Source organism: Podarcis tiliguerta, assembly GCF_965153285.1.
Source record: "Podarcis tiliguerta genome assembly, chromosome: 8".
NCBI lineage: Eukaryota > Metazoa > Chordata > Lepidosauria > Squamata > Lacertidae > Podarcis > Podarcis tiliguerta.
The window spans coordinates 58,566,878-58,591,172 of NC_139541.1; the positions used below are offsets into that span (position 1 = coordinate 58,566,878).

At 46.6% G+C, this 24,295-nt stretch overlaps 1 protein-coding gene across 3 annotated transcripts in view; it reads left to right on the forward strand.

Moving 5' to 3' along the window:
* Window positions 1-24,295, forward strand: part of DLGAP3 (DLG associated protein 3) — a 184,615-nt gene that overhangs the window by 154,320 nt on the left and 6,000 nt on the right. For 2 of the 3 annotated variants that reach the window (XM_083453267.1, XM_083453268.1), the window contains 6 exons: window positions 7,796-8,001; window positions 9,129-9,243; window positions 11,352-11,595; window positions 12,644-12,984; window positions 18,150-18,235; window positions 23,086-23,510. In XM_083453267.1, coding sequence (XP_083309393.1) covers window positions 7,796-8,001; window positions 9,129-9,243; window positions 11,352-11,595; window positions 12,644-12,984; window positions 18,150-18,235; window positions 23,086-23,510 — 1,417 coding nt within the window. The remainder of the gene's footprint in view (window positions 1-7,795; window positions 8,002-9,128; window positions 9,244-11,351; window positions 11,596-12,643; window positions 12,985-18,149; window positions 18,236-23,085; window positions 23,511-24,295) is intronic. The other variant, XM_083453269.1, reaches the window with a different exon arrangement.

Below are 24,295 nucleotides of genomic sequence, written 5' to 3' on the forward strand. Positions count from 1 at the left end.
GCACACACCTGGATGGCTAGATGGCTTGAATGAGCCTAGCAGCTGCTGCAGCTGCTGCATCACCACCCTCCCTTCTTTCTCCCGGTTTGCTTCCTATTATAAAACATTTAAAGGTATTTCTTTAAAATAAATGAACAACTGCTGCTGGAAGGAACCAGGACTCTTCATCCCAGCTGCTGTTTGAGGAACTGTGATTGGAAAATGTACATATATCCCCTCATGGAGCTGGGATACTCAAGTTACATCATGATGACAACGACGACATGTATTTGTCACTTTTTAAACCAAAGTGTCTCAAAGTAACTTACAGGATAAAAATAGAAATTATTAATATTACTATTTATTAAATTTGTTGGTCACTTTATCTTGCCCAATGTAATCCAAAGCGACTTACAACCGAACGAATGAACAAAAAGCCCACATAGATGCATTAAAACCAAGCTGGGGGGTGAATTAACAAGGAGCATTTGCACCCCATGCAGCTACTAAGTTTTCAACCCGTTTTCACCATCATCCCTATAGCCATGCCTTCCCCCTATATTTGTTTGTTTGCTTCAATCATCTGGCAGAAGACTCCTGGGTGGGCTCTCAATTTGCATATCTAGTCCTTTCTGTGACATGCTGCTTCAGGAGGACGCCAAATCCTGAAACTAGCCCTCCTTAGGAACACAGACCCACCACGTAATACACACACAGGGATGCAGGTGGCACTGTGGTCTAAACCACTGAGCCTCTTGGGCATGCCAATCAGAAGGTCGACGGTTCGAATCCCCGCAACAGGGTGAGCTCCCATTGCTCACTCCCAGCTCCTGCCAACCTAGCAGTTCAAAAGCATGCCAGTGCAACTAGATAAATAGGTACCACTGCGGCAGGAAGGTAAACGGTGTTTCCCTATGCTCTGGTTTCCGTCACTGTGTTCCGTTGCACCAGAACCGGTTTAGTCATGCTGGCCACATGACCTGGAAAGCCCTCTGTGCACAAACGCCAGCTCCCTCAGCCTGAAAGCAAGATGAGTGCCATAAACCCATAGTCGCCTATAACTGGACTTAACCATGCAGAGGTCCTTTACCTTTTTACCTAACACACAAACAGCTATTTTGGAGCTGCTTCTATGATCTTCTAGCATGTGGCTGCTGTAGCTGTGTAAATATGCATTTATTTACTTATTTAAAAGCATCCCTAAACCACTTAATATTTTAAAAATCTCTAAGCAGTGTACACTGTGTACAATATAAAAACAATATGCGTGAAACAAAATACAACCTAAAACCAATGGAGCCATATAAGAGCAAGTAAAGAAGTGATTCAGAGGGTTCATACAAATAATTCAGGGTCCAATCTTACGGGTTAGGGAATGTCTGAGCAAAAAGATACATATTTTCAAGACATTGTGTGAAGCAGCTGGTAGCTACTGCTTCACCTGTGGTAGAGGGAAGGGCATTCCACATAACAGGGTCAACAGCAGAGAATGCCCCATTTTGTGGCCACCACCCTATGGTATTCTATAGAGTGCAATGCCACAAGTAGACGTTCTCCAGTTGGCTTAAGCGATCAGAGTCAGGCAGTTTTTCATGCCTGAGATACAAGGCCAACCCTTCCCTTTAGGTAGAGTGAAATCATCCCCTCAGGTGGCAAATGCTGTGCACAGTGGGGTCAATACCCCAACTATGCTGGGAAGACAAAGCTGTGTGTTCCATGTGGACTGTCTTGCACCGTCCCAGTCAATCTTTGCCAACCTGCCTTCCTCTAGATGGTGTTGGACTACATCTCCCATCAGCCCCAGCAAGCACAGTTGTGTTGGCTGGGGTGGGTGGGAGTAGTAGTCCAATGAAAGAAGCAATTAAAATGCAATTGACAATCACAGCACGTTACAAATGCTGCAGCCAACAGAAAAATCATTAAGCAGTCTGCCAAGACCTTTCACAATTTGCAAGTGGTCCGTGGAGGGCAGGGGGACGTTTGGGAACCACAGTCCTAATAAACACATTTTGTATACAATTTAGTGTAATATACATAATTTTGCCATCCATTCCCCTAATATAATGTAGTTGTATGCTATTTCCATTGATATACAGTATGCATTTCTGTGCACATTTTGTTCTGCCAGAGAACTGCATTGCAAAATTCAGAGAAGGATGAATTTCGTAGGATATTTGTGTTTCCATTCATGTATTGTTTTCAGAAGTGTGAATTTCTCCAAATCCCCTCCCACTTATTCACCAAATAACCTGTGCTCTCTCAATATGACAGAGGAGAACACAGCAAGATGACTGGTGAGTTACTGAGTCTCTAGGGCCCTGTGTTATCAGTAGCTAAGACCACAGCCCAACGTTTCTCAATATATTTCAAGATCACATCCTGACAACAACAAGCATTACTCTGCTTGAACCAAACATCATTTTTATTTATTTATCCTACAGTATTTCTACCCCATTCCACAGCTGCAAAAACCTCCTAAAAACCAATAGAGTTCTGAAAACATGACACAGTGGTTGGGAGGAGGGAGGAAAGCAAATTCTCATACTAGTTCTTCATTTTAAAAAAGTTATTATTGTTGTTATAGATATTTATTAATTGCCTTCCAGATAGACAGTTATATCAAGGCAATGTACAAAAATGAGTGAAACTTAGTTGGATATAACCCATTATATTTAGTACATTGCCTTGATAGTCTAACTTAGTCACGTTCATTAATTTCAATAGGTCTGCTCTGAGCAATAAAAACAACTTTAAAAAACCCAATTAGGAACAGCACAGAAAGCAACAGAATATGCATTTTTAAAACAATATGAAATGGACACTGCTGGCAGAGGCCTATTCATCCAGCTGGGAAAGCTTGTCATGAAAATAATGTCTTCATTCCCCGCCAGACAAAGTTCTTAGAAGTGTTCTTACCAGTTTCCCACACAACATTATCTTTCCCAACTGGATGCAGTAAACATCCCCATTCATGGAGAAGGAAATTCAAAGATTTGGTTAGTAGGTTGCTTTTGTTTCAGTGAGGCACAAGTTACTCAAGCCTTGTTTGTACAGTGGTGCCTCAGGTTACATACGCTTCAGGTTACATATGCTTCAAGTTACACACTCCACTAACCCAGAAATAGTGCTTCAGGTTAAGAACTTTGCTTCGGGATGAGAACAGAAATTGTGCTCCGGCAGCGCGGCGGCAGCAGGAGGCCCCATTAGCTAAAATGGTGCTTCAGGTTAAGAACAGTTTCAGGTTAAGTACGGACCTCCAGAACGAATTAAGTACTTAACCCGAGGTACCACTGTATGCATATATCACAGTTGGAAAGGACCACAAGGGTCGTCTAGTCCAACGCCATGCAATGCAATAATCTTTCACCCAATGTGGGGCTCAAATCCATGACTCTGAGATTGAGAGTTTCCTACTCTACTGACTGAGCTACTTCTAACCTTTCCCAAGCAGATGCCCTCTGGCTGTTTTGGACTACAATTCCCATCCTGCTGGCAGGGGTGATGGGAATTGCAGTCCAAAACATCTGAAGGTGGCTAAATCCACAGTAAAGTTTTGCTTCATGTGAAACTCTGGTCAGGCCTGAGTGTTCCATTTCCCAGCATTCTCCAATCACAGGGGTCTGCTCACACTGGAAAACTAGTTCAGCAGAAACAGCCAATCGCAGCCCTCAAGCCTGAGATTTAAGGCTCCAGTTAATGGAGGGGGGGTGCCAAGCTTGGGGCAACAAAGATTGGAGACCACCCTCCACAGCCTGTGGCACTAGTCAAAGTCCTGCCTAAGGATCTCCCTCAGCCTGGACATATCAAAACTTATCCTGCTCCTTCTGTTTAAATCCTTCTGCTCCCAGACATGATCCAAACTCCCCCCTTACCCCCAGCTTAGAGGCTTACTCAGCCAGCCAGCTCCATGACGGGCTTGTTCTTTTTTAATTAAAAGCTAATTAACTCTTCTCGCTCTCCCTCTCTCTGTGTGTGTTTTCCCCAGGGGGAAGGAGAGATTGAATGACACTTGACTTGATTGCCCATCCAGAGTGAGGGGCTGGAGGGAGGGGCCGCTGTATAGGGAACACTCCGCCCATCCCACCCTCGCTTTGGCTGTCCCTCTCAGGACACCCTCTCAGCCCACTGCAGCAGGGGGGTGGGCCCAAGGATGAAAAGAAACATCCCTTGATGTTTCCTGGGAGAAAGAGACAAAGAGGCAACTGTGTCTGTTCCTGCCTCTTGCTCCCATCCACCTGTTTTGCCCTCCTCCCGATAGCCCAAGGGATGCCAACTCGTCACCGGAAACTGGTAAGGGTGTCATCGGTGCAGACAGATGTTTGCCTGTCTGCTTTGCTGCTCTGGTTATGGGTGGGATTTCATCTGCCGGAGGAGCTATGAGGTGAGGATTTCTGGATGGGAGAAAGCCCTGCCTCTTTCTAGAGCAGACATGCTTCCATGGGGTGGGAAATGTAATAACTTGGTCTGGGGAAAGTCCATCACATCTGGAGAGTCTTGAACTGAAGGGTAGGCAAGGTTCAAGCTCTGTTGCCAACCTGGCAACCTCCACATATTTTTGAACTATAACTTCCATCAGCTGAAGGGCACCAAGTTGTCAAAGGATGCTCTAGAGAACTATGATGTATAGGTCAGGTTGTGTCTACAAGTAGGCAGCTTCCAGCTTTCTGGGGGCTAAGAAGCCAGCTTTGGTTGCCTCTAGCCAAAGAGCTCTGTTAGCTGCAAGATCTTGATGAGTCCATGTTTTGGGTATTTGGAATTGCATATGGAAATGTGGTGATAACTTCAGTGGCTAACCTAATTGCCAGACTGTGCAGGGTATCAGGAGTTCCATCACTAGATCCCCTGGCTTTTTAGAAAACTTAAAAACAGCTATCTGGGGGGTGGGGTGCAAGTTGATCTGAGCCACTGAGGTAGGGGGACTAATGCATTTCCCCAGACTGTTTCCCCAGTTTAACTCTTCCATGTGTGCCCCCCCCAAAAAAAGCTTAGATCAGCTGTGGAGGTAGAGAGGGCTCATCTGTATTTTACCTGTATTTTCACCTTTGCTGGCTAATTGAAGTTTGGGTGATTTGTATTATTACTAGAAGTAGAATTAGAATTTATATACTCCCCATACTCGCAAGTCTCAGGGAGGTTCGCAGGATAAAATCAATCAAAATAAAAGCAACAACAACCCAATAACCCTCCCCCAGTGCTATGTACATGATTTATTCTCTCTGTGTGTGTTGTCAGGGCCTTTTTTCCAGCTGGAACTTACCAGAACTAGTACTGGCACCTCTTTGGTGCATTTGGGGTGACCTTTAAAAAAAGTTTCCGCTCTTTAAAAAGCTCACATATGATTTGGCTGTAGGAGACAATTGCTTTAAGTGTATGAAGCAAAATATGGCACATAGGACAACCAATTTTACGCATGTATCTTATTCATCCTTCTCAGTATGGGCTCCTGAAAGCTGTGGTCCATATCACCTGGCGGGCACCAGGCTGGTGAAGGCTAGTTTAATGTATTGCAGTACCAACATTTTATCACCCCAAAAGAGAACTTAGCAGTTGTACACATCTCTTATTTATTTGTAAATCTTAATAAAAATATTGATATCTTCTAAGAACACTTAGCTTAATGTATTTTGGGATACAGGAACTCAGCGGAACACTCTGAACACCAAGTCAGATCCAGTTTGCACACACCTGTAGATCCCTTGATTTGACATCACCACCTGATGGCTGGTAGCTGAATGTGTGAATGCGCTCTGATGAAAAATGTATGTCTTCTTGAAATGACGTCTGAGAGTGCAGTTCACTCTCAGATAAGTATCTTTCAGTTGCAGCCTCCTGCAACTATGTTAGCCAGGATCAACCCCATAAATTAAACAATGGGTTAACAGTTGATTAGCAGACTTGGATTTGGCTGCAGAAGATCACTTTTTTCTGAACTCGTACAATATATAAATACCAACATTTCTTTATGTAAAAAGTTTTGCTTAAAGTTCAGGGATAGAACTTTGAGTGGACTCTGTTGTTGTTGTTTTAAAAATCCAACTTCCTTTTAGATGTATTTTCCCCTTGTGAATATTTTTAAGTAAAAAGAGCAATATTCATTTTGACATTTCACATGAAGATAGAAGGCAGCAGAGTCTGGAGAAGATGTTTTCAGAAGCAAGGGAATAAGGGTTGTATCCATCCACTGCAGCACTAAGTCAAAGTCTCTTGGCAGCGTACTTCTTCCACTAGCAAAATGTTTCTGCTGCAGCAGAACATTGTTGCACAAGGAAATGCATAAGCAGGTTGCTGGTAACTTTGTTGCACAATAGATTTCACAGTCTGTCATGCAACAGATTTCCCCTTGTGCAACTGTTGCAATGAATTTGTCTGTTGTACGACATTAAAACTCACCCATGTGCCAACACAAAAGCCCTTGGCACCAGCAACCAGAGAACATTAGATACAGTCCTATGACATACACACACCAAAGAAAAAAACCCACAGAAGAAGAAAATAGCTGGGCACATTTCTATCTTATGATGCATAAAAAACACATCCATTCTATGCAGATAAACCAGTTTATGGTTTATTGATATGGCTTCCTTTCAGCATGAAGGGATGATGGGAGTCACAGGACAGCAACACATGGAGGGCAGTGGGTTTCCCATTTGTATTGAGGTGTAATAAGTTCAGAAAACAAGGTTTACTAGGACCCTGGGGTCCAGCAACCTGGAGCCAGGTGCAGAATAGTGACCTTGAGGTGGAGCCAGACCCAAAACAGTACTTTGGGGTGGAACCAATTACATGCTGCATCCCAGGAGCCATGCACTGAGATGATCTGCATCTGCAAACCTGAGCCTACATCTGAGTTGCTACAGATCAGCTAACATATAAATCTAAAGCAGGTTAGCAGAATTGAGCAAAGACCTGGTCGAAAGCAATTGAACAGCCCTTACAAGCAAGGAATACAGACACTGCGAGAGAAGTAATTAGCACAAGCCCAATCATGGCAGAGATCTATTCTTTTTTTGCTTGCAGTTTCAGAAACAGAGGAAGTTACTTTACACCGAGTCAGACCATTGGCCCAGCTAGCTCAGCACTGTCTACATTTACTAACAGTGGCTCTCCAGGGTTTCGGAGAGGGTGTCTCTCCCAGCCCTACCTAATTCCTGGGACCTTCTGCATGCAATGCATGTCCTCTGTCACTGTGCTTTGGCTCTTCCATATTTTACTTACTATTGTTAAATTATTGAAAATCAGAACCTGTAGCAAGCTACAAACCACCCAGGGACCTACCATTAGATCTTAGTGTATTTGTAGCAGGCAGGCAGTTTCTTTACAGACAGCTTATGAGAGCCATAACCTTTGCATCCCTTAGCAGTCTCCAGTGGAGATGTCAGAGAGCTTCAGGGCATCTAACCTACTTTTCCCCCCAACCGCTCATCTTTCCCTGGGAACTGTAGTTTGAAGAGGCTTATCGATCACTGGCAGAAAATTCTCACCAAGCTACAAAGAGTCCCTGTCAGTGATAAAGAGGGTATTAATAAATAAATAACGGTGATTATTATTACAGTTAAGGGTTTTTTAAACCAATACAAGTTTGTTGTGTAGAGTGGACTCCTAAGTCAAACAGAGTGCTATCGTTCTCACAGGGATGTTTGAGCAGGTTGGTAGAAGAACATTATCAAGATGCAATCATTCCCTCAAATGCTATAGCTGCATCCTTGGGGCTGTCATAAATTGTCACCGACATCTTCTGTGGAACTTCCTATTAACCTCAACGTATCCAGCATAAGTGCACAAGACACACATTGCACAAAATTTCTTTTTCCTTCAGGTACCCCAAGATGATTGGGGAGGATATCCAGCTTCAGGGAAGGATGGAGAGATACCCTGTCGACGGATGCGGAGTGGCAGCTATATCAAGGCCATGGGAGATGATGACAGTGGGGACTCGGATACCAGCACCAAGGTGTCTCCCAAGGGGGTGACCCGGCGTGAGGGGTACCGCCGTTCCTCCAGTGTAGATCAGGCCAGAACCAAGTAAGAAACTGAGAACAGGGCATTTTTCATATAACCACATGGGGGGGGGGATGCTCAGCACAGGGAACAAAAAATATATGGAATTTTTAGTGGGTGGCAACTGATAAGTAAAGTGAGATGCCTTGACCATGAGCAGGAGCCCGTACATAGAAGGGATGCTTAGGCAAGAGGTTTGTAGGGCCAGACTGGAGTTTCAGGACCTTGGAGAACACCAAGCACTGCAGTTGCACAAATGAGAAACTGGCCTTCTATCTCCTTTGGACCAAACCACACCCTTCTAGGCTTGACTCCTTTCCTAAAGGGTGGAGTATCTTCAGTGGGTAGTTCTGGAAACTTAGCTTTTCATCACCTTGCAATCAGCTCCCACTTTATTCATTGTCAGTGCTGAGCAGGAGTCAGGGGGAAGCATCCGGCCCCTGCTGTAAAGGGGCCCAGTTTCTTGGAAGAACATGGCTCATAGTGGACTCAATTTGGTGGGGTGGGCAACCTCAGGCACAAGGGGCTCTTGGCTAGGCTTAGTGCCAAGCTCAGCACCTCTTTCTGATCCAGCTGGCTCTTCCTCCTTTGATACAGTCCTCACACCTGCTCAGGATCCATGACAAAGGATGGGGGCTGTCATATAAAGCTTCTACCCATCCATTTTTGTGTTTCTTTAAAACTATGCTCCACACCAGCTGAGAAACCTTTTTCCAGCCCAAGGACCACATTTTATTGTAGGAAACTTTCCAAGGATTACATACCAGGGATGGGTGAGCAGACCAAAAATATACAGTTTACCTTTCTGCACTTGTCTGGCTTCCAAACATCCCTCTCTGACCTCCATCAGGCAAGCAACAGACATTCCAACCTGGGGAAAGAAAAAAAAATGAGATGTGAAGGAGAACTGGTGAGGGTGTGGCCTGTAGAGAAGGGGTGTGGCCTGTGGAGAATTCCAAGGGCCCAATAGAGGGACTTGGAGGGCTGCCTTTGGCTTTGGGGCCTGAAGTTCCCCACCCCTATCTGATAGGATAAGGGCAGGGAGCTTGCGAAGTCAAACCCAGCCAGCCCTGAGTCATTTTCCATCTGCTCTGATCGTGTCATGTTTTGGGTTTTGTTCAGAAACCTTTCTTCCCCATGTCTCTCATTAGGTTTGCAAGTAGGCACTATTCTGACTCATATATCTGTAACTGTCCCAGCTGCTGCACGTCACCCCGAATCCGGCCACGGGGACAAGGGTATGGACGTTCCTTTACCACCGGGCAGGTGAGGTGATTTGTTCTTTAGCTCTTGCCTTACAGGAGGGGGACTGGGTAGAAATGGGTGGGGAATCTATGGCCTTCCGGCTACAGGACTCTGGCTCCCATCACCTCCAGCTGGCCCTGGCTAGTTTTCAGGGATGGTGGGAACTGGATGTGAAAATCTGGAAGGCACCAGAGTGAGCAAGGCTGCACTTCACCATACTGGATTTTTCAAACATCTGGATTTGAAAGCCACCTTAAGGGTGCTTGTCCAAATGTGGGTGACTCATGCAATGAATTGCTCTGTCCAATAACAACAACTCTAAAGCAGCGTTCTCCAACCTGATGCTCTCCAGATGTTGTTGACGCTCCAGACGATGCTCAAATCCAAATCTAATCAGCCTCAGCCAGCATGTCCAATGATGAGACATGGTGCAAGCTGGAGTACAGCATCACCTGGAGAGCCACAGGTTCCCTACCCTGGGGTACAAGAATTGGAGAGTGGAGGGGAAAACTGACATCTGTGTAAATTGGGCCATGTGTCTTCAAATGTGGGGCACCTTCCTTAGTGGGGTTCAAGTGGACTGTCAATATTTCAATGCCACCATAATCAGTCAGTTTGAAATATCAAGTGTCCACCTGAATCCCCAAGTGAGGATTTTTTTCCCCTTCCAGAAGTGTGGGTGCAGAGGAGGATGGGATTTTGTGGGGAAATAATGAGTTATATTAAAAAATGAATTTGCTTGCATATCTTTGTCTTGTAGAGAACTCGGAATATTGCAAATGTCATTCCTCCAGGAGATGCTCTAATCAGATTTTTTTTATAAAAAAGAGGGGAAAGAGTATTCTTCCTTTGTGTAGCTTGAAATTAGTGCTCACTCACACTCACAGAGTTGTATCTAAAGTGGTGCTAAGTAAGTCATTCCGTCAGTGCAAGGATTTAAGCTAACACAATGGAATGTTTCTTCCCTCCTCCTCCCTCATTTGTTCCCTAAATCTGTTCAGGGGGTTTTGCCAACCCTCTGGAGCAAATTTGTGGAATGTATGGCACACATGGGGGAGGGAAGTTAAGCTGTGGAAGCTTAAGTCCTTGCACTGACTGAACACATTAATTAGATACCACCCATATATCCCCCCATGTATTCTCCAGCCAGGCAAGCAAAAGCCATTAATCAGAGTTCAAGGTGCATTCCAGCCATTCAAAAGCACTTGGGATATGAAGCAGGGACAGTGAGGGGTGTTGCCTCCTGGGCTTTCTGAGGGCCAGACAGAGAGGCTTGGAGGGATCCCCCGCACCCCCCTCTCTGCCTGGCTTAAGTCTCAGCTCAAAACAGTCACATTCAGTTTCATACCAGCAGCACCAGTTGGGTTGGGTTGGGGCTAGGGCTTCTTTGCTGCTCCTCTGTGTTCTGGTGCATAGCACATGCAGACACACACACACACCTTCTCCACAATCTGTGGGTTATCCCTGCCTCCCCACACCTAGCCCATGCTCATGCCTCTGAGCCTTACTCTGCCAAATCGCAATGCTTGCTCAAGTCTCCCATACAGATGCACCAGCCATTTCTGCAAGCAGACACTGAAACAGAACCACAACAGACTCCAGAGCCAAGATTCATTAGTGCATTTGATGATCCAAATGTGAAAATGGGGAGGAAAGAGAAATTGGACAGATTTGCACATCCCTAATCCTGGCACCTAAGGGACACGGGTGGCGCTGTGGGTTAAAGCCTCAGCGCCTAGGACTTGCCGATCAAGAGGTCGGCGGTTCGAATCCCTGCGGTGGGGTGCGCTCCCGTTGTTTGGTCCCAGCACCTGCCAACCTAGCAGTTCGAAAGCACTCTCGGGTGCAAGTAGATAAATAGGGACCGCTTACTAGCAGGAAGGTAAACGGCGTTTCCGTGTGCGGCTCTGGCTCGCCAGAACAGCGATGTCACGCTGGCCACTTGACCCGGAAGTGCCTTCAGACAGCGCTGGCCCCTGGCCTCCTTGAGAGAGATGGGCGCACAACCCTAGAGTCTGTCAAGACTGGCCCAAACGGGCAGGGGTACCTTTACCTTTAATCCTGGCACCATAGGTCTTAGCTCCATTCACGGCCTTCCATGCCCCTCCATCTTCTTCCCCTTTCCTCAGATTAACGATGAGTTGAACCACCAGTTTGAGGCCGTGTGTGAGTCTGTCTTCGGAGAGGTGGAGTCGCAGGCTGTCGAGGCCTTAGACCTGCCCGGTTGCTTCCGCATGCGCAGCCATAGCTACCTGAGAGCCATCCAAGCTGGCTGCTCCCAGGACGATGACTGCCTCTCTCTCTTTACCATGGCAACCACCACCCACCAGCCTGGCCAGCCCCTCACCAGCAGCATTCTCAAGCCAAGCACCTGTAAGTACCAACACAGGACTTCGGAAGCTGATTTGAACCAGGTCAGACTCCTGGCCCACCCAGCTCAGTGCAGTCTGCCCTGGCTGTTAGCAGCTCTCAAGGGTTTCAGAGGCAGATTCTTTCCCAGCTCTACCTGGAGATGCTGGGATTTAACCTGGGACCTTCTGCATACAAAGCAGGTGCTCGGCTCCTGACCTGCACCCCCTCACCAACAACAGGAAGTTGCTTCATCATCTTCACACGGGTTATTCAATGTGGTGCCCTCCCCTCCAGATGTGGCTAAATTCCAACTCCTGTGCGAGCTGAGGTGGAAGCGAGTTGGAGAGGGCACTTCAGTGGCTCCCCCTGTTCTGCACTGACAGGCAGAGGCTCTCTCAAAGCTTTCAGACAAGACTTTCCCCAGCCCAACCTGGAGATGGCTAAGGTTGAATCTGAGCTCCTGCCCCAAACTTGTTCTGATCCGATGTGACCCACTCTCAGAGATACTGTGCAATGTTTGTATATTGTATCTGTTTAAAAATGCCTGTCCAAATTTCCTTGCTAAATTAATGGCTCACAAATTGGTATAGGAAAGGAAGGTGGGAAAGCCCATAGCTAGCGAATGCCTCTGCGAGTCTTCTCACTCCTAGGCCAATGCTGTTACATGACAACAAAATGTGTGTGTGTGAAACATTTCCAAAACAAGGCAAACAGTGGAGGGATGAGGGAGCTTGAAGGACATGGAGGCTGCCTTATATTGAGTCAGACCATTGGTCCATCTAGTTCAGTACTGTCTGTGCTGATTGGCCGGAGCTCTCCGAGTTTTTGGAGATGATCCTTTCCCATCCCTCCCTGGAGATACCAGGGATTGAATCTGGGACCTTCTGCACTCAAATCAGTTTGGCACTGAGCTACAGCCCTTCCTCGTCCCCATTGCCTCACCACATATAACATCATGAGCCCTGTCCAATAGGTGCCTGTATGAGTAGAGAGCTCCCTTCTTATTGACACATTTTGCTTTCCTTCCCTATCTCTGTCTCTCCACCCTGCACCCCACCCCTCCGTGTAGCCTTTAGTTACAGGAAAGCTCCCCCTCCCCTCCCTTCAGGAATGAAAGCCAAGCCCCTCATTTCGGTGACGACGCAAAGCAGCTCTGAGTCCGCCCATGACAGCTTCCTGCCCAGGGAAGTCAAAAGGAGTCCATCGTGGTCCAAAGAGGCCGCCAAGCGCTGCAACTCCACAGAGAGCCTAGAAAGCACCAAGATCACTGCCATGTCCCTGGACTTGCCTTCAATCCAACCCAGGACTGCCCCCAACCCCTCCACCCTCATCATCAGGACAATCCCGGGGAGGGAGGAGCTGAGAAGTTTGGCTCGTCAGAGGAAATGGCGCCCATCTATCGGAGTTCAGGTAGGTTCAGGGTGGGCCCAGGATTGCAGGGAGGTTCGGGCTGGGGGGGGGGCACAATTTAGTGAGTGAAAACAAACCCAGAAGGAAACCTCTCCCTGACTACTAAAGATATGCTCAAAAACCCAAAAGTCAAAGTTTCAAATTAAGTGTCTTTTATAACCAACCTATGAGGTATATATATCACTGTTTTCTTTTTTAAAGTATTCCACCATCAAAAGGTCCACATTCAGCCTTTAATAGAAACAGTTCTCTCATAAAAGATTATATCACATAATACACAAAAGTAAAATTTTTACATGAACATAGATTATATCCTAAAGCTCAAATATATTTCTGGAGCTGCATACTGTGTGAACCAGCTACTCTGTTGATGTTAATACTGTCCATACATCAGCAAATATTTCACACCCCTTGCCCAGTTCAAAAGATGGTATCACTCTAATCCACCAAAGAAGTTTGCTAAAGTGGAAACACCTGTGGCACTATCAGGAGGTACTGAACACACCTAAATTACAGTGATATATATACCTTGTGATTTAAAAGACAGCTCATTTATACCTTGACTTTTTTTTTTTTAGTACAATTCAGTGGCTGTTCATTCTATGAAGAGTAGGTTGTATGCAAGGCTGGCCCGAAACATTGGTTTATTGGTTTCTTATATTTTACCTTTTTCTGCCAGTGGACTCTATGGTGAAGGTAGGGATGGAGGAAGAATTTGGTTCTGTTCAGATTTTAATACAAACCTACTTAATTTTAACTTTCCAAAACAATACATGAACCAAAACATGGCTATCCTTCAAAATACACACTTTTCCAGATTTTGTGGTGCAGGTTTTCCAACCAAATAATGCGTACAAATAATAAAATCCATAGTGGGTTCCTGTTGTCTGGGTAGCCTAGGACCGCGGTACACATTGCCTAGGCTTGCACCCCAGAGAGGAGGCATACTCCATTGTCTCTCGAGACAGAAGGGTGGCAACCAGAAGAGAAAATAACATATGAAATGCATTATACATGGAGAAATTGCTTGCAAAATGTGTCTGTCATGGAGGAAGTGCATACAAAGCTGTGTACATGGTGAGAAATCTGCCCTAAAATGTTGATGAATTTTGATGAAGACTCTGAAGAACAAATTGCAAATTGGTGCAGTAATGTGGATAACTGAACTTAGGACTGGAAAAATGAGAATCTGAGAGGAATCAAAACTGGCAGATCCATCCATCTCTAAGAGAAGGACAAGATACATAGCCACATACATTCCACATACAGAAGCCAGCTGGACTGATAGCAGACCTTATTTCATTCAACGTTGGTGACAGAACCGCATTCTCAGCTCCTTTGCCCAGCCATTGGGTGGTTAGTTTTATTGTTCTGTGTTGCTTTATGTTGTGTGTGTTCTTTGGTTTCATGGCAGTTTATGTTTGGCTTTTATCATATGCTATGATGGTTGATCCTGTTGCATACTACCCTGGGATCTGTTTGGATGCAGCCTGGATTAGACATTTTAAAAATACATAACCAATAAAAAAATACCTTGCTAGCAAAGCAAGAGAATGTAAGATCACAGGACAATGTTCCTCAGCTGCTTTGCTTCGATTTGCTTTGCTACTCCATTCATTTTTAAAATTTATTGGTTGTGTTGATCATTCAAGCCACGTTTGTTTTGTTTTCCATTTGTGCACGGGGTCTTCGGTTTTCGTTCTTCCCATCTGTTATTTCCCTTTGCAGTGAATCAGTTGTGAATTTGTAGGCACTTTGGGTGCTGTCCAATGTACTAGTTCCATTAAGTATTTACAGTTGCACAATGGAACTTTCCCCCCTGTCCTCCCCCTTTAAGTGCCCCAAGCCCTCCCTAAATCTGTGCTGGAGGGTTGGGGGAACCAACTCACAAACAGATTAAGGGGTGGCATGTGGAGAGAGGAGAGTTCTGTTGGGCACACATAAATCATTGCGCTAATGGAGCAAGTTACTTAGTGCTACATTGGACAGCCCTATTGTTTGCCTCAAAGGGTTCAGACCTCTGCTGCGTGTTTGTATTTTTGAGCGCAGGTCAGGCTCATTATGCATCTGGGCTGGAGTTGGGAAGGGGTTAGGAATGAGACTGCCACCCCTGTGGTGGTTGGTAGGGGAGATACAGAGGTGAGCAAAAGTATATGACATCAAAGCCCATGCCCCCTCTGTTTCACTGGTGGCATTTCAAAGTCTGTGGGTGCTAGTCCGTCAGCCCCCTGCTTGGTGGTGGTGTTGCTAAATGCCAGGTCTAACCAGAATAAAACCTTGATCATCCATGATTCATTCACCTTATTTTTGAGATTGTAAGTTGTTTTCAACTGTAGTAGTATTAGTAGTAGTAGTAGTAGTAGTAGTGGTAGTAGTAGTAATGCTTTATACGCTGGAGGTACTTGGGAGGAAAAATTGGGTGAAGTCTCAGAAATTTGAGTATAAGCAGGGAGGGAGAATCTTTTTTACCCCATGGTCAACCTTTGGAGGACCACATGGCAGTGCTGGGTGGGGCCAGAAGCAAAAGTGAGTGGAGAAATGCATGTAAATATTACCTTTGTACAGCAGGTTAGTTTCTACACACACTTCACATCCTTCTTTATCCTCCATCCAGGCAAGCAAGAAGCACCACCAGGGTTCTAGCCAGACAAGACTCAAGGAGGATGCCAAGCAGGGCCAGTCCCAGAGGCAGAGTCCCAGAGGCAAGACAGAGAAGCCTGGAAGGCTGCCTGGACCAGAGATTCCTTGTCCCTTTGATAAGCTAAAGAAGTCAAGGGAACCTCAGGTAGCCGGAAAGGAGGTAGAATCTGGAACAGCCTTTCCTTCTGTCTTGGACTAGATTAGGAAGCTTACTCTGAGCTTACTTAGAGAAACTCTGAGGCTGCATGGCTGTTTTTTCCCAAGGCTCAGAGATGTTGCTGGGTTTGTCCCCTAGTCTCTAGAGCTTTAAAGACACTATTGGATTTATTCCAGCAATTGGCATCCAGGGCTTTGCCTAAAAATAGATTTAAGTAAAAACTGCTCTTTTCTTCATGCCCCCTGAAAATCTCCATCTGACCTATTCCAGCTATGAAGGGGGCAAACAAAGCAAACGAGGGATACATAGAAGCAAATGAATATATGGTTATCAGAACTCATCCATTCCTCTGGCATTCGTTTCTTGACTGGTTCCAATTCGGAATGAAATTGATAAAGCCCTTTCGTTTCCATTTCCACAAAATGTCCATGCACCCTGATCTGTTACAAATTGAGGGTCTAATGATACTCCTCCGTAGGGGAAGCCAAAGCTCAAAGGAGCAATGTAGACAGTTCTGGCATTCATGTTCACTGGTTCAATCCTCCTGAGCATAGAGAGAGTTGGGTAGACTGTCATTTTCAAAAGGTGGCATTGTTTATCTTACGAACAAGGGAGTGTGAAATGAGGACTTTCATCTTAGCTTACACTGGTTACAGAAAAGGCCCGTAGGGTGAAATTCAAGCCATTTCTGACCAGATGTGGAAAATCCCAGTGGTTTGTGACGTTTCATGGTTTCAGTAAGCAAAGATTCCAATTTTTGGCGATGACTTCAAACTTCTAATGAAAAAGAGCTCCAAGGCAGGCACCTGGTTCATGTTCTCCCCTTTTGCTAGTTTTAATTTTTATTAGTCTCCTAAATTTGCATTTCCTTTGCTTGCCATTTGTTCCTACTTCGTTAGCAGGCCTGTCCCTTGTCAGTAAGAATCAGCACAGGTGTTGTGGAGGGAGGTTAAATTAAGTTCAGACAAGTGTATCCGAGAGGTTCAGCCGAGGGGGCAAGCTGGCGGAAAGGAAGTGTCTGATCCGACTTCATGGTGCGCAGTTGCTTGTTTGACAAGGTCAAAATGTTGGGAGTGGGGGCTTTGGCTCTTAACGAAGCACGAGAAGCTGATGCAAAATGATTCAATTAAGCCACAGCTACCATTTTCCAAAGGTACTCCTACAAGGCTTCACGTCCCGTAGAGGAAACCAATACTTCAGAAATGCAAGCTTTATAAATTAAAATGCTGCATTTATAATTTCTGCTCCAGTAGGGGTTCATTCAACTGCATGGAAGGCAAATAGAGGCCATCAAGAATTTCCCCCATTGTCTTTACCAGCCAGTTGGAGGCAGATCCATTAGGGCAAATGGCGCGCTATCCCGCTGACCTCAGGCTGCCCTCAGCCAGTCAAGGGGTTATGGGGGCCCTGGTTGTCAGCTTCCTCCTCCTCCATCTTGGTGTTGCCCTTGTGGAACTCAGTAGAGGATGAAACTAGACTGAGTTGACCCCGTTTATCAATGGCTCTGCCTCCACCTTCCATTGGCTTCCCTGCCTTCCACAAGGCACCACTGTTACCAGCTCTGCTCCTGTGGCTTTAACTTCTTGGCATGCGGAAATCTAGCAGATAAAGCTTTTTCCTTTCGTAAAGCCAGGATTGCCAGCTTTTCTAGTCATGTGCCTTAGATTCAATGGATCTACTCTGAGTAGGGTTAATATTGGGTACAGCCCAGCACTTTACCCACTGTTGCTGTGGAGTTTTCCACTTGGGCCAAAGGCGCAAAATAATTCCCTACCAGCTGCTCCCTCCTGGAGTGTGGGGGTGACCTTTCTCCTCTCTTCCACCCGGCTTGCAGGAGCGGCTTGGCGCTCATCAGGCCTGTGCCTTTGAATGAGGTTCAGCATCCCCGGGGGAAGGAGGGATGAAAGGGGAGGACAGGGCTCCTGAGTACTTGATCTCTGCTCTCCACTCACATGGTTTATCTGGATTTCCATTTGCATCTGGTGATGGGAATTCAAAATGCCCCCCGCCTGTTTTGCAAGTGCTCTTTCCTCACAGCTCCCTCTCCCTCCCACACAGCTATGAATCGTTCTCTGATGCTTCCCTTCTGTACTTCAATACACTTAACTAGTCATCTTTCCCTTTCTCCCTCTCCTTACTTTGTTCTCAATTCATTTTGATCATTTTGAATCTTTCTCGCACTCGTCTCCATCTCCTTCATTATTTTTCTTTCCTCCACTTATCAATCCCCCCTTCCCTGTTATCTCTTGCTTCTGCCACTTATCAATTCACCATAAGTTATACCACTTCTGGATTTCCCTTTTCCTCTCTGTTTATCTTTCCTCCTCTTTGCTTCTCCCTCATCCTCATTTCTTTCTCTTTCCCAAAGGTGGAAACCATATCCGATTCAGACACAGAAAGCAGGAGCCGCAGAGAGTTCCACTCCATCGGGGTGCAAGTAGAAGAAGATAAAAGGTACAGCTGGCAAAACATCCCTCTTAGTCCTTTGCATTCCCACCAGGAGGAGCAGCTTTTGCAATCTGTGCACAGCTGTCCCCATGCGCCCTTGCCCCCAAATCAATATTCACGGCACAAGCCTGGACCAGAGAATCGAGCAAGAGAACCTCGTGGAGCTACGGATGCTGGCTGCTCAGGGCAGCTAGATTGCCCTCCCAGCTCATGAAACAAAGGGGTATCAAGACACAGAGGTGCCAGGCAGAAGCAAATGCCCACACAAGGCTGGCGGTGATGGAATAGGTGACCCGGGACATCCCCTGTCACCAAGCCATCCGCTTTTGTAAAACACTCAAATGCTACATGTTCCCAGCTAGAACTGAAGGGGAATATTAAGCAGGATGAAAGGCTTTATACTCAGGGCTCAACGTATGCTGCTGTTCTGGAGGGTAGAAAAAGCCACAGAGCTGGATTTAAGCATACTAAGGCTGTGTACGAACTATACCTTTAAAGCACCATGATACCACTTGGAACAGTGATGGCTTCCCTGGGAAGTATAGTTTCTTAAGAGTGCTGAAAGTTGTTATGAGATGACTGTTCCCCTCACAGAGCTACAATTCTCAAAGTCCCCTGAGAAGAGGGATGGACTATGAAACCACTCTGATGATTATAGTGCTAGGAGTGCAACAAGGGCCTCGTCTCAGCACTTTTAGCAACCTACAGCTCCCATAATTCTTTGGGGGAAGCCATGGCGGTTTAAAGGGGAATCATAGTGCTTAAACTGGATGGTGTAAATGAGGCCAAAGTCTAAAGGTAAAGGTAAAGGTACCCCTGCCCGTACGGGCCAGTCTTGACAGACTCTAGGGTTGTGCGCCCATCTCACTCAAAGAGGCCGGGGGCCAGCGCTGTCCGAAGACACTTCCGGGTCACGTGGCCAGCGTGACATCGCTGCTCTGGCGAGCCAGAGCCGCACACGGAAACACCATTTACCTTCCCGCTAGTAAGCGGTCCCTATTTATCTACTTGCACCCGAGAGTGCTTTCGAACTGCTAGGTTGGCAGGCGCTGGGACCGAACAACGGGAGCGCACCCCACCGCGGGGATTCGAACCGCCGACCTTTCAATCGGCAAGCCCTAGGCGCTGAGGCTTTTACCCACAGCGCCACCCGCGTCCCTGGCCAAAGTCTACATACGCACTATACCTTTGAAGCACATTCATAGCACATTTCTCCCCTCAAAGAATTCAGGGTACAGTGGTGCCTTGGTTTACAACCATAATCTGTTCCGGAGGTCCAGTTGTAAAACAAAACAGGTTGTCACCCAAGGTGTGCTTTCGCCAATGGGGCCTCCCCCCAAAAAATTGGTTGTAATCCAAAAAAAGGAACACACACTTCCTGGTTTGACGTGGTTGTAATCCTAAATGGTTGTAATCCAAAGCAGTTGCAAACCAAGGTACCACTGTACAGCAGTTTCTTAAGTGTTTCTGGCAATTGCAACTCTGTGAGGGGTAAGCAATGGTGCCCAGAATTCTTTGAGGGGGAAATGTGCCTCAAATACACCTTAAAGGTATACTGTGTCTGCATTCTAAGAATCTCAGCCTTCACTTGGAAGGAGGGGGAAGCAATCTTACAGCTCTTGTAGGAGAAGTTTGGCTAGAATATTGAAACCCAGTCAGGGTAGCAGAATGATATTTCCAGGGGACAGGAGGTGGAGCTTCAGCAACCCACATACACACAGAGTCTTGCAGCAGATGAGTAAAATGTGCAGAAAATGAAATAATTATGCAGATGTGCTTAAAATATTTGGGTCACAGAACTCAGCTTTCCCAGGCTCAGAATGTGGGCTGTCTGGATTTAAATTCTAAGTGCACGGTAGATGTATGTAGATACAGGATCAGGCCAGCAGCTCATCTAGCCCAGGTGAGCTGTGGTCCTCCAGATGTTTATGGGCTACAGCTCTTATCATGCCTAATCTCTGGCTCTGCTATGTGACAGTGAGGAGAGTTGGAGCCCCAAAACATCTGGAAGGCCACAGATGTCCACACCCCTGATTTAGCCCAATACTCTCGACAGCAACAGGTTGAAACTCTTTGGGGGTTTTCTTGCTAAGATCTTTCTCAGACAACTTAGCCCATGGAAGTGTGTGGTTGATCACAGAGAAGCACAGTTTCTCAACAGAAAAGTTTCCTGGGCTCAAAACCCCCAGAGAGGGCCATCCATGGACTTGGAAGCCTTGGTAGCTAACTTCTTATAATAGAAACGTAAGATGCTGACTCACATTGAGTCCATTTAGGTCAATATTGTCCACACTGACTAGCAGTGGCTCTCCAGAGCTTCAGGCAAAGAGTCTTTTCCAGCCCTACCTGGAGATCCTCAAGATTGAACCTGGGACCTTCTGCATGCAAAGCTCTACCTTGCTCTACCACTGAGCTATAGACCTACCCAATAATGGGGCTTGTGGGGTGAGGGGCTCACTACAAATTATTGGGGAAGCCTCTATCATTCTCCACCATTGGCTGCGCTAGCTGGGACTGATGGGATTCGGAGTCCAACCACATCAGGGGGATACAGGTTCTCCACGCCTGATATAGACAACACTGAACTAGAAGCCATCAGGGGAAGAAGGACCATAGCTCAGTTATAGATCACATACTTTGCATGCAGAAGATCCCTGGTTCAAGGCTGGAAAATTCTCCTGCCTGAAACCCTGGAGAGCCACTTCCACTTTGCATTTGAAATATTGGACCAGATGGGCCAACAACCTGACTCCAGCTTAATTGTCTGGGAAAGGGCCATAGTAGTAACAGAGCAGGCTTCCTCAACCTCAGCCCTCCAGATGTTTTGCGACTACAATTCCCATCATGCCTGACCACTGGTCCTGCTAGCTAGGAATCCTGGGAGTTGTAGGCCAAAAACATCTGGAGGGCGAGGTTGAGGAAGCCTATAATGGAGCATCAGCCAAGTTCAATCCCTGGTGACTCCAGGTAGGGCTCTGGGAATATCCCCCTGAGGGGAAGTAGCTCAGTGGTAGAGCATCTGCTTTGCATGAAGAAGGTCCCATGTTCCATCTTCAGCATCTCCAGGTAGGGCTGGGAGGCAACCTTGCCTGAAACCATGCAGAGCTCCTGCCAGTCAGTGTAGACAGTGCTGAACTAGAGGGACCAATGGTCTGACTTCGTAAAGGGAAGCCTTTTGAGGTGTGTGCATGCACTCCTCAAACATGCACTCTGGACTCTCTGAGATGTCCAGCATCTTGCTTCCCCCATTTATTTCCCTTCAGTTCACTGCGCGGACACTTGAATCATAGAGCATGTGAGGTGATCACCATGTAGCTGTCCCATATCTTCATTCAGTCAGGGACTGGCTGGCACGTCCTCTGCTCTGTGTGCTCCCTCCCTCCCTCCCTCTAGTCCTTCAGCATCCATCCAGCGCTGGTTGTCATAGAAACAGGCCAGTGAACAGGAAGGAGGGAGCGATAGAACCACGCAGGCATGATGCTGCTCAGTGGCGGCTTGTCAGTTTCTGAGTTCTCTCCCTCATCCCCAGCACTTCCTTTCTGTAAGGAGAGGAGCCAGGGTTCAAGCATCTCTCAAGCCCCCATCTCACACATGGGAAAGCCCTGCCTCTGAATCCTTTGGGTATTCCGTGGTGCAGGAGGAACGTGCAAACTTGCACATAGTCAGTGAGGCTCTTCTGTTTCTCTTTGAAATGTATTCCAGGGCTGAGCCCTGGCGCAAATTAAGCCTCGCTGGTTAAGAACATAAAAATATAAAAAGAGCCTGCTGGATCAGGATAATGGCCCATCTTGTCCAGCATCCTGTTCTCACAGTGGCCAACCAGATGCCTGTGGGAAACCTGCAAGCAGGACCTGCAAGCAGGATCCCGCCCTTTCTTCAATCACGACCTAAGAATAAAAGCATGCAAATATATGAGTACCACCATAAAAGAACATTTAAGATTACAACAAATGAATTCCACACACACAACACAGAGCAGCCAAACAAGCAAATCATTCCATTAATGTCCACAGCCAGCCACTAAATGCCTGGTGAAATAAGTACATTTTCAAATGAAGCTGAAACAATAGCAATGTCAGGGACAATCCAATCTCAGCAGTGCAGTAGTTCCATAATTGGGGAGCCACCATCAAGTAGGCCCCATCCCATGCCGCTTGCCTGAAGATCTTAAAGCACAGGGGAGGCACTCCTTTATGTACTTGGGTCGGAAGCCATATAGGGCCTTACACACCAGCACTCATCTTTAAGTGGGCCTGGTAGCTAATAGGCAGCCAGTGCAAAGTTAGAAAGATGATCGCTTCTCACTGCCCCATATAACCACCTGGCAGCAGCTGCAGCCTCCTGACCTTCTTCATAGATACTGAGCGATATGGACCAGCAGGTTGACTTGGTATAGTAATAATAATAATAATAATAATAATAATAATAATAATAATAATAATAATTAATAATAATTTATTATTTATACCCCGCCCATCTGGCTGGGCTTCCCCAGCCACTCTGGGCAACTTCCAACAAAATATTAAAATACAGCAATCCATCAAACATTAAAAGATTCCCTAAACAGGGCTGCCTTTTTGTATAGCACAACTTCCAGGGTTCATACCTGTAAGAACATAGGATACCACTTTATACTGGAGTCATACCATTGGTCCATCTAACTGAGTATTGTTGACACTGGCCAGCAGCTGTCCATTGATACTGAAACTCTCCAGGGTTTCAGGCAGGCAGCCTTTCCCAGTCCTACCTTGAGATGCCACTGGGGATCAAACTCAGGACCTAGTGCTTGCAAATCCAAGCTGGTTGGTTTTTGCAGCCCTTGCAAGGGACCGAACCCTCTCTCCTCCCTATCGCAGGCGCGCTCGGTTCAAGCGGTCCAACAGTGTGACTGCCGGCGTGCAGGCTGACCTGGAGCTGGAGGGTTTGGCGGGGCTGACGGTGGCGACGGAGGACAAGGCCCTTCAGTTTGGGCGCTCCTTCCAGCGGCATTCCTCAGAGCCGGAGTCCACGCGGCAATACTCGGTGTACAAGACGGTGCACACGCAAGGGCAGTGGGCCTACCGGGAAGACTACCAGATGCAGTACGACACCGTGGAAGTGCCGCGCCAGGATTCCTGGATGGACAGGGGGTCGCGCAGCCTGCCTGATTCTGGCCGAGCATCGCCCTGCCACCGGGACGGCGAGTGGTTCATTAAGCTGTTGCAGGCGGAGGTGGAGAAGATGGAAGGCTGGTGCCAACAGATGGAACTGGAGGCTGAAGATTATGATCTGCCGGAAGAGAGTGAGTCTCCACCGGGTGCTGTGGGTTGGGGGATCCCATCTGGGGCTGCCAGCTTCCTTTTACAAGCTGGTACAGCCTGGCAGATATAGTTGGGTTGGGAACCAAGCTATACAATTGTGGGTCCATGTGAAGAATCTGTTGCTGGACTGCAGCATTCTTTGGACTGTGAATTGTTCCTCTGTGTTCTTTAAAAAAGAGAGGGAGAGAGAGAGAGAGAGAGAGAGAGAGAGCGCTACCATGTCAGGAAGAAATGCTAGCTTGCTTTATTTGATGGGGGAGTGTTGTGGAAATGTCTATTGGAATTCGGGACGGGGGAGAAATTTGGTCCGGTTGACATTTTAATGCAGACCTCTCTAATTTGCGCTTCCCTGAAACAATAGACAGAATGAAACAACTATCTTTCAAAATTCACACTTCGCTAAATTTTGGGAGGCAGTGTATTAAAAAAAATAATCAAATCACATTGGGGGGAAGTATGCGTAAAAATGCATTCATGAAAATAACAAATATGAGGAAACGTGTACAGTGGTGCCCCGCAAGACGAATGCCTCGCAAGACGGAAAACCCGCAAGACGAAAGGGTTTTCCGTCTGCAGAGGCGCTTCGCAAGACGAATTTCCCTATGGGCTTGCTCCGCAAGACGAAAAATGACGAAAAAATTTTTTTTCGCTCCAAAACCCCTTATTTTGAATCGCTAAGCTGCTAAAAGCATTTTAGCAGCAAAACCGCTAATCTCCCAAGCGTTAAAAAGCCGTTTTTAGCCCTTAAAATGTCAATAGCGCTAAT